The 13,281-nt window shown below is 39.2% G+C and overlaps 1 protein-coding gene across 3 annotated transcripts in view; it reads left to right on the top strand.

The window, feature by feature from the left end:
• The window catches only part of LOC121313334 (solute carrier family 66 member 2), a 51,365-nt gene that overhangs the window by 6,763 nt on the left and 31,321 nt on the right, over window positions 1-13,281 (top strand). For all 3 annotated transcript variants that reach the window (XM_041245744.1, XM_041245746.1, XM_041245745.1), the window contains exon 3: window positions 10,623-10,756. In XM_041245744.1, coding sequence (XP_041101678.1) covers window positions 10,623-10,756 — 134 coding nt within the window. The remainder of the gene's footprint in view (window positions 1-10,622; window positions 10,757-13,281) is intronic.

Here is a 13,281-nt window from a genome sequence, read left to right as displayed (position 1 = left end):
TGTCATGTCATCCATTTATGCTCGAATTGGTGGTAGTCGCATTCTAGAAGCCAGGCGCTCTCCTCCCACTACCCATTTTGATGCCCTAATAATTACTTCCATTACCATAGTAAAAGCCAGGGGAGAAATGGTACATCCTGCCATTATTCCAACTTCTAGGCATTGCCATGTAGTGCTGAATTCTAAAGTTGAAAAACTAAATTGTAAATCTCCAAAGTAGGCTTTCACGAAATTTGTTATTGTCATCGGTATGCTGAAAAAATCAAATGCTGCCTAAAGAAGTTCATGTGGCACTGAACCATATGCATTAGCCAAATCTAGGAATGTCACTTGGAGCTCCTTCCTCTCCTTTTTTGCTGATTGAATTTGTTGCCAGATTACGCTGATGTATTCTAAGCATCCTGGGAAACCTGGAATGCCTGCTTTTTATACTGAAGTATCAGTGAAGCCGTTCTATAATAGGTAGGTTGACAATCTCTGAGCAATAATGCTGAAGAAAATCTTGCCTTCTACGTTTAATAGGGAAATAGGACGAAACTGACCGATGCTTGTAGAATCCTTTTCTTTTGGTATAAAGACTCCACCTGCTCGGCGCCATGCTCTTGGTGCAACCTGTTTTTCCCATGCCACGTTCATCAATTTCCACAGGATTCGTAGAACTCCAGAAGCACTCTTGTACACTCTATATGGAACTCCGTTAGGCCCTGGAGATGATTATGACGTTGCTTTTTTCACAGCTTGCTCTACTTCTTTCCACTTAGGTGCACAGTCCTCCATTTGGTATTCGGGTGGGTTGATAGTTGGGATATCTGAAGGAATTGACATAGGTGCCTACCTTTTTGAATCTGTATGTGTTTCCTCCAAATATCTCTCCAGCTCAAACTTAGATGATTTTAGTGTGCCATTTTTCTCACTGGTGAATATCTTTTTTACAAATTTGAATAGATCTTTATAAAATTTGGTTCTCGCACGCTCTTTCTTTTTGTAGCGTTTCCGTAGCCGCTCAGCTCTGTGCAATGTTGCAAGCTTATCTTTTTTTATGACCCTTTGTAACAGATTGAGTCCCTCCTTCTGACTTTGTTCTGCTTTTCTCCATTGCTTCCTCAACTGCCTCCTTTCTCTAACTAAGCGTTTAATCTCCTGCTGCCATCTAGACTTTCCAGGAATAGTTTGTACTTTTTCCTTCCTTTTTTCTCTTCCAAACCTCTCACTTCCATATGCATAGATGATGTCCCCAAGTTTATCCAGCTTCTTTTCAACTGTTCCATTTAACCTTTCCAAAGTACAACACAGATCCGTGTTTACTGTGTCCCCCGCAGTTTTCTCACAGTCTCTTGACCATTTAACATTTACACTGGTTCGTCTGACCGTGTTCGCAAGGATCATTAGGTTCATCATGTATCCACGCAGGTCCTCCTCACATCTATGACAGGGGTGCTGATATCCTGCAAACTCTGGTTTGCTTCCTGTCGCTGGATTTCAGTCGACTGACTTCGTAAGAAGTACTGATCAATGCGAGGCCCTTGTCCCTTCTCCTTCAAGTGTTTCATTTTCCCTTGATGAATTTTCAAACCCCTGACTGTTGTTGCCTTGCTCCAGCCGCAGACAAACCTGGAGTTCCATGTCTTTGCCACACTTCACACAAAAAGGGTGAAAAACAGGGGTGAGTAATTATGACTGGAAATGACAAGCAGCACATAACTGTAATGCATTGTTTTCTTATATGCGTAATTCAAGTTGTATCTTTTTAAATGCATCTTTATTTGATGTTTTATTTTTTCTTCAAATTGAGGGTGAGAGATTTTATCTGCATCTTAAATTTTGGATCATAAAAAGTTGTAAATGGGCAGGCAAAGCGAGCGTGAGGTTTTTAAATACACTGCCTCCCTAAAGTTATAGCTGGAGGGTTGTCTTGAATTGATTCACATTTTTAAAGGGGTAGTGGTAGTTTTTATGGCAGGTTGACATAATATCTTGTAGGTAGAGTGGCATAAAGTCATTGCAGCCATTCCAGACAAGGTAGACAAAATAGACGAGATGGCTAGTATGTTCAGTACTTTGTGCCCGCTGTCCCCATTGCGGAGACCCACCATGGTTAAAATAAGGGATGGACTGTATTTGGCTCCGTGGCATTTGACTGATTTTGCACGGATCTGTGTTGTAACACCATGACAGCCTCGACCATATAGAGAGTGGTCGTCATCAACAACGTCTATATCATGTATGACAAGGAACCCTGCCCCTGTGTGTGTGTGTGGGTATATATATAGAAAGGCCAAGAGAGAAATAGAAATGAACATTGCTAAGGGAGCTAAAACCAATTCCAAAATGTTTTTCCAATATTACAACAGCAAGAGAACATTCAAAGAGGAGATTAAATGTTTAAGAGATACAAATGGCAAAATCGTAGAGGAAGAAAAAAAAATAGCAAATATGTTAAATGATTACTTTTCACAAGTTTTTACAAAGGAAGATACTGACAACATGCCCCACATGTCATCCAGTTCCTATCCAGTTTTAAATAACTTTAGCATAACTGAGGCAGAAGTGTTAAAGGGACTAGGAGCTCTTAAAATAAACAAATCCCCTGGGCCGGATGAGATCCTCCCAGTAGTACTCAAAGAAATGAAAGAAGTAATTTACAAACCGCTAACCAAGATCATGCAGCAGTCTCTTGACACAGGGGTGGTACCGACAGACTGGAAAATTGCAAACGTAATACCGATCCACAAAAAGGGAAACAAAACTGAACCAGGTAACTACAGACCAGTAAGCCTGACTTCTATTATATGCAAACTTATGGAAACTATAATAAGATCCAAAATGGAAAATTACCTATATGGTAACAGAGTCCTGGGAGACAGTCAACATGGTTTTAGGAAAGGGAGATCGTGTCTAACTAACTTGCTTGATTTTTTTGAGGATGCAACATCGATAATGGATAATTGCAAAGCATATGACATGGTTTATTTAGATTTCCAGAAAGCTTTTGACAAAGTCCCGCACAAAAGATTAATTCTCAAACTGAACGCAGTTGGGATTCAAGGAAACACATGTACATGGATTAGGGAGTGGTTAACATGTAGAAAACAGAAAGTACTGATTAGAGGAAAAACCTCAGAATGGAGTGTGGTAACCAGCGGTGTACCACAGGGATCAGTATTAGGTCCTCTGCTATTCCTAATCTACATTAATGATTTAGATTCTGGTATAGTAAGCAAACTTGTTAAATTTGCAGACGACACAAAAGTAGGAGGAGTGGCAAACACTGTTGCAGCAGCAAAGGTCATTCAAAATGATCTAGACAAGATTCAGAACTGGGCAGACACATGGCAAATGACATTTAATAGAGAAAAGTGTAAGGTACTGCACGCAGGAAATAAAAATGTACATTATAAATATCATATGGGAGATATTGAAATTGGAGAAGGAATCTATGAAAAAGACCTAGGAGTTTTTGTTGACTCAGAAATGTCTTCATCTAGGCAATGTGGGGAAGCTATAAAAAAGGCTAACAAGATACTCGGATACATTGTGAAAAGTGTTGAATTTAAATCAAGGGAAGTAATGTTAAAACTGTACAATGCACTTGTAAGACCTCATCTTGAATATTGTGTGCAGTTCTGGTCACCTCGCTATAAAAAAGATATTGCTGCTCTAGAAAGAGTGCAAAGAAGAGCGACCAGAATTATTCCGGGCTTAAAAGGCATGTCATATGCAGACAGGCTAAAAGAATTGAATCTGTTCAGTCTTGAACAAAGAAGACTACGTGGCGACCTAATTCAAGCATTCAAAATTCTAAAAGGTATTGACAGTGTGGACGCAAGGGACTTTTTCAGCCTGAAAAAAGAAACAAGGACCAGGGGTCACAAATGGAGTTTAGAAAAAGGGGCATTCAGAACAGAAAATAGGAGGCACTTTTTTACACAGAGAATTGTGAGGGTCTGGAATCAACTCCCCAGTAATGTTGTTGAAGCTGACACCCTGGGATCCTTCAAGAAGCTGCTTGATGAGATTTTGGGATCAATAAGCTACTAACAACCAAACGAGCAAGATGGGCCGAATGGCCTCCTCTCGTTTGTAAACTTTCTTATGTTCTTATGTTCTTATATATAATGTGAGTTGTTGTTACTTATTATTAACAATAAATAATAATAATATTGTGTATTATTACTGTGTGTTTATTGTGTTGTATGTGACCATGCGAAATGCCCTTATTGCTATTGTTTAAAATGCAGGGCAGATGAAAAGCTGTCCGCCATTATTGTTATTGTTTGTATTTTGTATTTGAGTACTCTTGTGAGAATGCGTGACTGATCATCTATTGATTGTTGAATTAGCTGACAGTCACACAGATTTATTAAATTTGTTCAAACTATGGCCAAATGATTAATAAGATAATTGATAGCTAGTTAATCGCCGGGCTTGTAACTATACGAATTTGCCAGAGGAGAGAGTGTGTACAGGCAGAACAAGAGAGACATGAGTCTTAAATCTAAATTACAATTGCTATGTATTCTGGTTTATACCAGCCTACTACTTGTGTATAGCTTGTGTTCTGTGTTTGTTTATTTTGGCCATCGTGCTGTTTGTTTGTGTTTCTTTAAAAGTGCATTATTATTTAATAAATGGCGAATGCCACTGCTTCTGTCACTGGTGTCTTCATGATACTGTAGTGAATGCATATGTAATGCTCTAGAGAGGTACTGCGTCTATATCTTCTATAGCAGCTAGTTAACCTCAGAAGGCACTCAATACTGTATGCTACACCGTACACGTTGGATGCCACGGAAGGGTACACATCACACTGGATGTCAGACAATGGGTTGTGATGTCATTCTAAAATATGGCACAATCCATGTTTACTAATTCCTTTTGACCACAGTGGTCTTTAGGTGAGAACTTCATGAATTGATGGGAAATATTTATTTATTTATTTATTTATTCATTCATTCATTCTTGCAACTATTTCAACGCACTAAAACCTGTCCTCCACTAAGAACGTGTTGTCTTTTGCAGAGCAACCCCTTGTTTGATGCAGTAATATTTCTAATATTAACAGCACTGTAAAGTCAGTTGAAACATCGGTATAGTATTGTGTGTTTAACCTCTACATGAGCAAAATTCTGTATTCAGACCTTAACAATATCCAGGACTATAGTTTATCACCTAAAATACTTGTTGACTAACTAAATGACTTTCAGTATAGGCAAGTCTGAATGTATAGTTGTGAACTTTTTTATATTTAACTGAATAAACTCTGATTTTAATTACTGTGCACCAATGGAATACAATTTCTGTTATCTGCCTGGCAGCTCTGTATTTTTAATTTCTAACTTTCATATATAAATAAGAGTAGTGTTAAAAGTGCAGAAGAATGGCCTTCGTCTCAGTATTGGTTAGTTTTGCACAGCTGTAGAGATTGTGTCAGTATGCTTAATCACACGAGCAGTATAGCTTGGGTTTCCTAATTCTCTCAGAGGGTCAATAAAGAAACTTAATTGGAGCAGCGTGATTTTTTTTTTTTTTCTTCTGGAGACTAATTTTCCAGAATCTACATTTTTCACGCCGTGTGAGCATAAATTTATATGGAATGTAATTTAGGGCAGACTATAGATATTTATGTACCGCTTTGTAGTAATCCCCTTTTTAAATAGGACAAAAAAAAAGTTTTTACATAAAGGGTTCTAGCAATAGATTAACTTGTTTGACAAGTTAAAGCAACCCAAATGTCCCACCCAACCCAAAAGCCTCTGTTTACAGTACACTATATATCAGTGTTATTGACTGCCCCTCTTACTTCTATAAGGAAGTAAGTATATCCTTTGATCTTTAATATATTGACTATTTTTGTATACTGGAGAATAAGTCATAAAGGCTTACCCTTTTTTAAACCTAAGCGCTTGTTTGAAGTATAACCTGTGTTGTTGTTTATTTTTAAAAGAATGGTTAAATATTGTGTTATAGGCGTTGATTTTTTATTTTCTGTGTAAAGAATTTTCTTTCTCGAATTTCCGCTTCTCAACTGAAGAAGAGACTTTTGTAGTCTCACAGGCCAGTATGTGTGATTGAGATGTATATTTTATGTGCTGATTCTGTTAAAAAGGTATCCCCAAAATAACCTTATTCGTATATCTTGTATTTGGACCAGCACGGCAGTCTTTTATATTGTGTTGATTTCCTCTCTACTGGTCTCCCTGGTTCCCTTTTTTAAAAGCTGAAGCCTGCATACTGTTGGTATATGTCAAATCCTGTGCCAATAAAAAATACTCTTTAAAGGTATGCAAAAAATATCTGTCACACAGTTGCTATAACTTTAGGGCTGATTGTGTGTCACTGTACTGCCTCCCTATTGTTTAGTATACATTGACCTTGAAAATGTCTTGGGCATTTCCTTGTACACAAGGCCTAAAGTTATCTGCACTGGAGATCATGCTAATAAAATTGTATACAGACAATTGAGAAACAAAAGTGTAGTTAGTCTTTGTCACCTGAATGGCTATTGCCAAACACATTAACCCGATGTTTAAGGGTGATTTAATTTTTTAAATTTTTTTTTATCATTTTCAGCTTCTTTTAAACAGCTTGTTCAATCGTAACAACGCGCTGGTTACTGAAGTAAACAGCAGCTACCTTTCAGCGTGAATGTGACACTGACAGTGCGCCTCTTTCAACCTTAATCTCTGTACACCAGAAACTGTTTTATTGAACAAGTATATTTATGTAAATTTAAAGCAACATTGCCTGTGTTGATGATTATATATGATAGGTGTATTGTTTGGTTTGTCAAACAAACAAAAAAAAGCCTTGCATGTTTTTTTTGCCCCGCCGCAAGTGTAAAAACAAAAAAATCTCAGACAGCTTTGAAAATTCATGTTTTTCCAGGTTATTCCACAGCAAACGGATTCCTATGATCCCTGTTCATGACGTAGAAAGAGTTTAACAGTGCATCCTTTCGATATGGTGTCGCAGCAGTATATGTTAAAATAGACTGAATGGCCTTGCCCCGCTATGTCCACAGGGACAAGGAGGTGTCCCAAGAGGAAGAGTTACAGCATTTCGATAGATCAGGTCATAGGAGGATTGGCAAACTCTATTTAAAGTAAAGCCTTGAAGTAAAACTTGTGGCATCATACAGTCTCAGCAGTCCGATCAGTCTAAGCACTAGTATCAGCAATCTTACCAGTCCCATCAGCAGTGTCAGCACCAGTCTTATCAGTCCCATCAGCAGTGTCCTCACCAGTCTTACCAGTCCCAGCAGCAGTGTCCTCACCAGTCCCAGCAGCAGTGTCCTCACCAATGTCAGCAGCAGTGTCCTCACCAGTCTTATCAGTCCCATCAGCAGTGTCCTCACCAGTCTTACAGTCCCAGCAGCAGTGTCCTCACCAGTCTTACCAGTCCCAGCAGCAGTGTCCTCACCAGTCTTACCAGTCCCAGCAGCAGTGTCCTCACCAATGTCAGCAGCAGTGTCAGCACCAGTCTTATCAGTCCCATCAGCAGTGTCCTCACCAGTCTTACCAGTCCCAGCAGCAGTGTCCTCACCAGTCTTACAGTCCCAGCAGCAGTGTCATCATCAGTCTTTCCAGTCCCAGCAGCGGCAGCACTAGTCTTACGAGTCCCGGCAGCAGTGTCTTCATCAGTCTTGCCAGTCCCATCAGCAGTGTCCTCATCAGTCTTACCAGTCCCATTAGCAATGTCCTCTCCAGTCTTACCAGTCCCAGCAGCAGTGTCATCACCAGTCTTACCAGTGTCCTCACCCGTCTTACCAGTCCCAGCAGCAGTGTCCTCACCAGTCCCAGCAGCAGTGTCCTCACCAATGTCAGCAGCAGTGTCAGCACCAGTCTTATCAGTCCCATCAGCAGTGTCCTCACCAGTCTTACAGTCCCAGCAGCAGTGTCATCATCAGTCTTTCCAGTCCCAGCAGTGTCATCAGCAGTGACTTCATCAGTCTTACTAGTCCCAGCAGCAGTGTCTTCACTAGTCTTACCAGTCCCATCAGCAGTGTCCTCATCAGTCTTGCCAGTCCCATCAGCAGTGTCCTCATCAGTCTTACCAGTCCCATTAGCAGTGTCCTCACCAGTCTTACCAGTCCCAGCAGCAGTGTCATCACCAGTCTTACCAGTGTCCTCACCCGTCTTACCAGTCCCAGCAGCAGTGTCCTCATCAGTCTTACCAGTCCTAGAAGCAGTGTCCTCACCCGTCTTACCAGTCCCAGCAGCAGTGTCCTCACCAGTCTTACCAGTAACAGCAGCAGTGTCCTCATCAGTCTTACCAGTCCCAGCAGCAGTGTCCTCACCAGTCTTACCAGTAACAGCAGCAGTGTCCTCATCAGTCTTACCAGTCCCAGCAGCAGTGTCATCACCAGTCTTACCAGTGTCCTCACCCGTCTTACCAGTCCCAGCAGCAGTGTCCTCATCAGTCTTACCAGTCCTAGAAGCAGTGTCCTCACCCGTCTTGCCAGCCCCAGCAGCAGTGTCATCACCAGTCTTACCAGTAACAGCAGCAGTGTCCTCATCAGTCTTACCAGTCCTAGAAGCAGTGTCCTCGCCAGTCTTACCAGTCCTAGAAGCAGTGTCCTCACCAGTCTTACCAGTCCCAGCAGCAGTGTCCTCACCAGTCTTGCCAGTCCCATCAGCAGTGTCCTCACCAGTCTTACCAGTCCCATCAGCAGTGACCTCATCAGTCTTACCAGTCCCATCAGCAGTGACCTCATCAGTCTTACCAGTCCCAGCAGCAGTGTCCTCATCAGTCTTACAAGTTCCAGCAGCAGTGTCCTCACCAGTCTTACCAGTCCTAGCAGCAGTGTCCTCACCAGTCTTACCAGTGTCCTCACCCGTCTTACCAGTCCCAGCAGCAGTGTCATCATCAGCAGTGACTTCATCAGTCTTACTAGTCCCAGCAGCGGCAGCACTAGTCTTACCAGTTGCAGCTGTAGCATCAGTGTCACCAGTATCAGCATTATGAGATAGTCATGTGTCATAATAATTTTTGTGGTTGGAAACTTTGCCTTCACTTCTTCAAGAAGGTTTGTGACTGTTCCTGTACTTCTTGTGGCCTCTTGTACTTGTAGCAAGCAACTCTTAAAATGGTGTAACACTTGTACAATTGTTTCATTGTAATTAAATTAATGGGAATACCTCCTACATAAATAAGCACTTATTGATATTAGATGTTAACAAAAAAAGATACTGCAGATGGGATTGATCCAAAACCTTTTAAATTGGCTGCCTACCCCTTGATAAGGCCAGTGACTCTGAAGTCTGGTGTAATGCCTCACCAGTGGAAACAAACCTGATGACTCCTCTCTTAGAGTGCCGATGTTTCTACTTTTGGCAGTTACAGGACAATATATGTCTTGCCAGGTTTGTCAGAGATCATTGAAAAAAAAATAAAAAAATTCTGAATCAAATTATTTGATTACAAATGACTTATTAACTAATAGTCAGTCTGGCTTTAGATTACCCATTAGACAACAACTGAGACTGACATGCTATGTAATTGACAACAGACAAAGAATATTATAGGGGCGGGTGTTTATACTGATTTCACTAAATGTATCAGAACGCTCGCAAACCATTGTAAATTTTGCCAATATCTCTAGGTGTCCCATGAGGGTCAATTCCTGGACCTCCTTTATTATCTATTTTTATTAGTGAAATACCTAGTGTTTGCAAAAAAAAAAAAAAAAAAAAAAAAAAAAAGCTGTAGCTATGTGTGCAGACGACACTGCTTTATTATATATCTGATAACACTGGTAATTTAGTTACAACCCTACAGAGTGATTTTATTCAACTTCAGGATTAGTTTGATAAAAGTGGTTTGATTTTCAATGAAAAAAAGACGAATACCTTGTTTTTTGATTCAGAGAAAAAGGTGCAAAATATCAGTTCACACTTTAATGTTGTCACTTGCAGTAGTATACCCTTGGAGAGAGTTGATAGTGTTCATGTTGATACATCTCTTAAATTTGAAAAACACATTAAAGCTGAATGTTGTAAAATTAGAGCAAAACTTGGATTATTGTATGATTTCGTTTATGATATAGGCCTACATGACCGCAAGTAAAGTGATGTTTAAGAAAATAGATATTTTTAACAGGTTTTTATAGCTTTATTCTTCAATGTGGGCCATTAAACCACCATTACACTCTGTACACCAGGTTAAATGTGTTGTCATAGAACGAACTTCTACTGGAACCACATCCTTTAGAGGGAGCAATAAACTGCCTGTTTATCTAAGTATCTGTTCCAATAGTTTAATTGTGTTTTATTCCTGAAGAAATATTTTAAAATACCATTAGTGAAGTGCTATTGGAAGATCAGCTTTTGCTGCCCCCTACTGGAATAAACTACCCACAGACCCCAGATGCACAGTATCACATTTTAGACACTTGTTTGATCACTTGTGATGTGAAGTGAATACAGTAAGACATGGATTGTAAAGCTGTGTTTACTGTATGCTTCTATGTAGTTGTACCTTGCACCTGCCTCCTTCCTGTGGTACCTCTGTGAACGAGCTGTTTGCAACTCATGGCTTTTTCCAGTGAATACAATTTTAAATTAAATAAATAAATACATAAATATGAATCATTATTATTTGATGTATTTTTGTCTTTCATTCAGGTTTGGGCGACATTTCGAGACGGCACTCTTATGGCAAAGCATAATCATGATTATGACTATGCTAATCATGCTACGCCTCTGTACAGACATCAGGGTGGCCAATGAACTCAATATGAAGCGCAGAGCCTTTGCAGGTCAGTGACAGCTACTTTTATTAACATCATAACTGTTATTCTACTGGAAAAGATTATCAAGGTAAACTGATAATGTGTTTTTTTTTTTTTTTTTTTTTAAACACATCTTGCCTTGCCGATATACTGTAGCAGTTGTGATAGCTTGTTGTGCACACAGCCTAAATACAGTTTCAAGACCACGTGTAGTAAACAGTGATGCAAATGCAGTCATGCCAGGTCAAAATTACATTTGTCTTTGCATTTTTTAATGTCGCAGTGTACACAATCATGTTCAGAACTTAGAGACTAGTCAATTCCACAGGCAGTGCCAAGCAAGCTGCCCCTGCAGACTAAATTAACAATGAATTGCCCTGTTAAACAGGTCTACTGCACTAATAACTGAACTTGCAGTAGCTCAACAGAAACTAGAACAGAATCATTTCAAAACAAATACTTTTCAGATGAGTAAAATATTAATTGAAGTATAAAGCTAACAAGAACAGCTGCTATTGTAATGCCCACTAGTTGCTTCTTTCTAGTTTTAAAACCATGCCTTTGCTCCTAAAAGTTTGTACTTTTTGTTATATCCCAGTAAACCATTAGAAATACATGTGTTAAGCTACAATACATGCAAATCAGCTTGTTTCTATCAAACATGCAGTATGAAAACTAAAGGTTGTTAATGCCACAGTTTCTGGCACAAAAAAGGTAAAAATGTTTGGCGTGTTTGGTTCAAATGCAGTTTTTAATTGGTAAGGTATATCCTGAGTATTTACAGAGGAGGAACATTTTAAAAAGTGCAAATCTCATATCACTGTAATAGTTTTAGGAGGGAGGGAAGGTATCTTGCATGCCCTGTTTGTTCTAGCACTTGCCACTGCTGTAGGTTGACTGATTTCTCTATATAAAACCATCTTCATGCTATCCATAAACTATAGCACAATGTCCACTAAGTAATGTAAAATGGTAATATTTCATTTAAACTTCTACTGAATTACTGATAGAAACTTGGTTTGAAGTCTGAAAACCCCTAATGTTATGGCACTGTAGGTCATGGTACTTGTATTCAATGCTACCAAGACACTGAGAGAGACTTCTAGTTGAAACGTTTCTCATTTAATTTATTATATTTCTTTTAGTGTTCCTAATAGTACCAATGATTGCACATGATTTCTCTGAAGCGCAGTATTGTTATTTTGAAGGAAACATACCTTCCTAAGAACTGGGTTGTTTATTCTCTACTTTACATTTAACAGTGATTTACACTATTTTATGAATGTCTTGATGTTCTTCACTTGCATGTGTTAACTTTCATTAATCTGCAGGGATGTAAAAACTCTGCAGTCTGTATTGACAACTTTAACTTGTGTTTTGTGATTGCATTTTTGCCTCCAATTCAGTTTGTGTTGTAGGAAAAAGGTTGTGTGGTGATGTTTAAAACTTTGGTAAAAATAAAAACAATAACCAGGAAGTGTTAGCAAACAGCCCTCGGCTGCTTCTTTTTTTTTTTTTTTTTAATTTATAAACATTTTCCGCTGTTTACTGTTGTGGCCAACTGTGACATCTAAGCATCATCTCAGTCATTAGAAATGGGTTAATAGCAATGTGATTGAGATGTATTTACACAGAAGCTTGCTACAAATTGGAGCTGCTCACCTTAAGACAGTGGAAGTGGAGTGGAAGTGATCTGTATCCTTCATATACCCGTTACTTTGATTCTACTCTTCTACATGAAAAGAACAAACACAAACAAAGGACCAAGTCTTGAGCCCCAGCAGTTCAAGAGATATGGACAGTGCTTCCTCAGGGGGTTGCCTCAATTTTCCACTTGAAGTGTAACACCCAACTTCTGTACATGTTAAGTACAGTCTAAGTACTTTATGTACCAACTTATGTAGCTACAGCGTACCAACACGTCTGCATTATACTTGCACAGTACTTATTTCAACATAATGGGGTTTGTTCAATTAATCTAACCTATGTTCTATAGTAAAATTAAACCTCTTGCAGTGCATGTAGATCTCTTTGTCTGTTTATGTCTGTAAGTGGTTAGGCCCCAATGTGTTTTACCGAAGCCTTAGTGAATCAAGGATGGCATCTATGATAAATAGAATCAACTGTAACTGGATGAAAGTACAGGTGTGTAAAATATATCAGTATGTTGTATACAATGACCATGTACCTGTAACTCTTCACTGTATGGTACATTTCTGCTTAAACTGGTTGGAATTACTAATGCTACTAAAACAGAAAAATGGCACAGTTTTCAGCACAAACACCAGAAAATGACAGTTGAGTTGAGCTCTTGGGCTTGCTTAAGTTTATAGCTCAGTTGGAGAATTGTGGAACATTGTTAACTCTACAAGGCCCATGGCTTGAATAATTCATTGGGACCAAGTTATATATGCTTGAGATATGTGCATAATTCAATACTACACATAAAACCATGGATCATTTTCAAACTTAATTAAAGTAGTCTTTGGCTAAGAGAACACCCCTCAGGAAGCAATCAAAATGTCCTCCAACACTGAGTTGACTACCAGACA

This window comes from Polyodon spathula, chromosome 3 (assembly GCF_017654505.1).
Source record: "Polyodon spathula isolate WHYD16114869_AA chromosome 3, ASM1765450v1, whole genome shotgun sequence".
NCBI classification, from domain to species: Eukaryota; Metazoa; Chordata; class Actinopteri; order Acipenseriformes; family Polyodontidae; genus Polyodon; species Polyodon spathula.
This window is presented reverse-complemented; position numbering and strand designations above follow the sequence as displayed.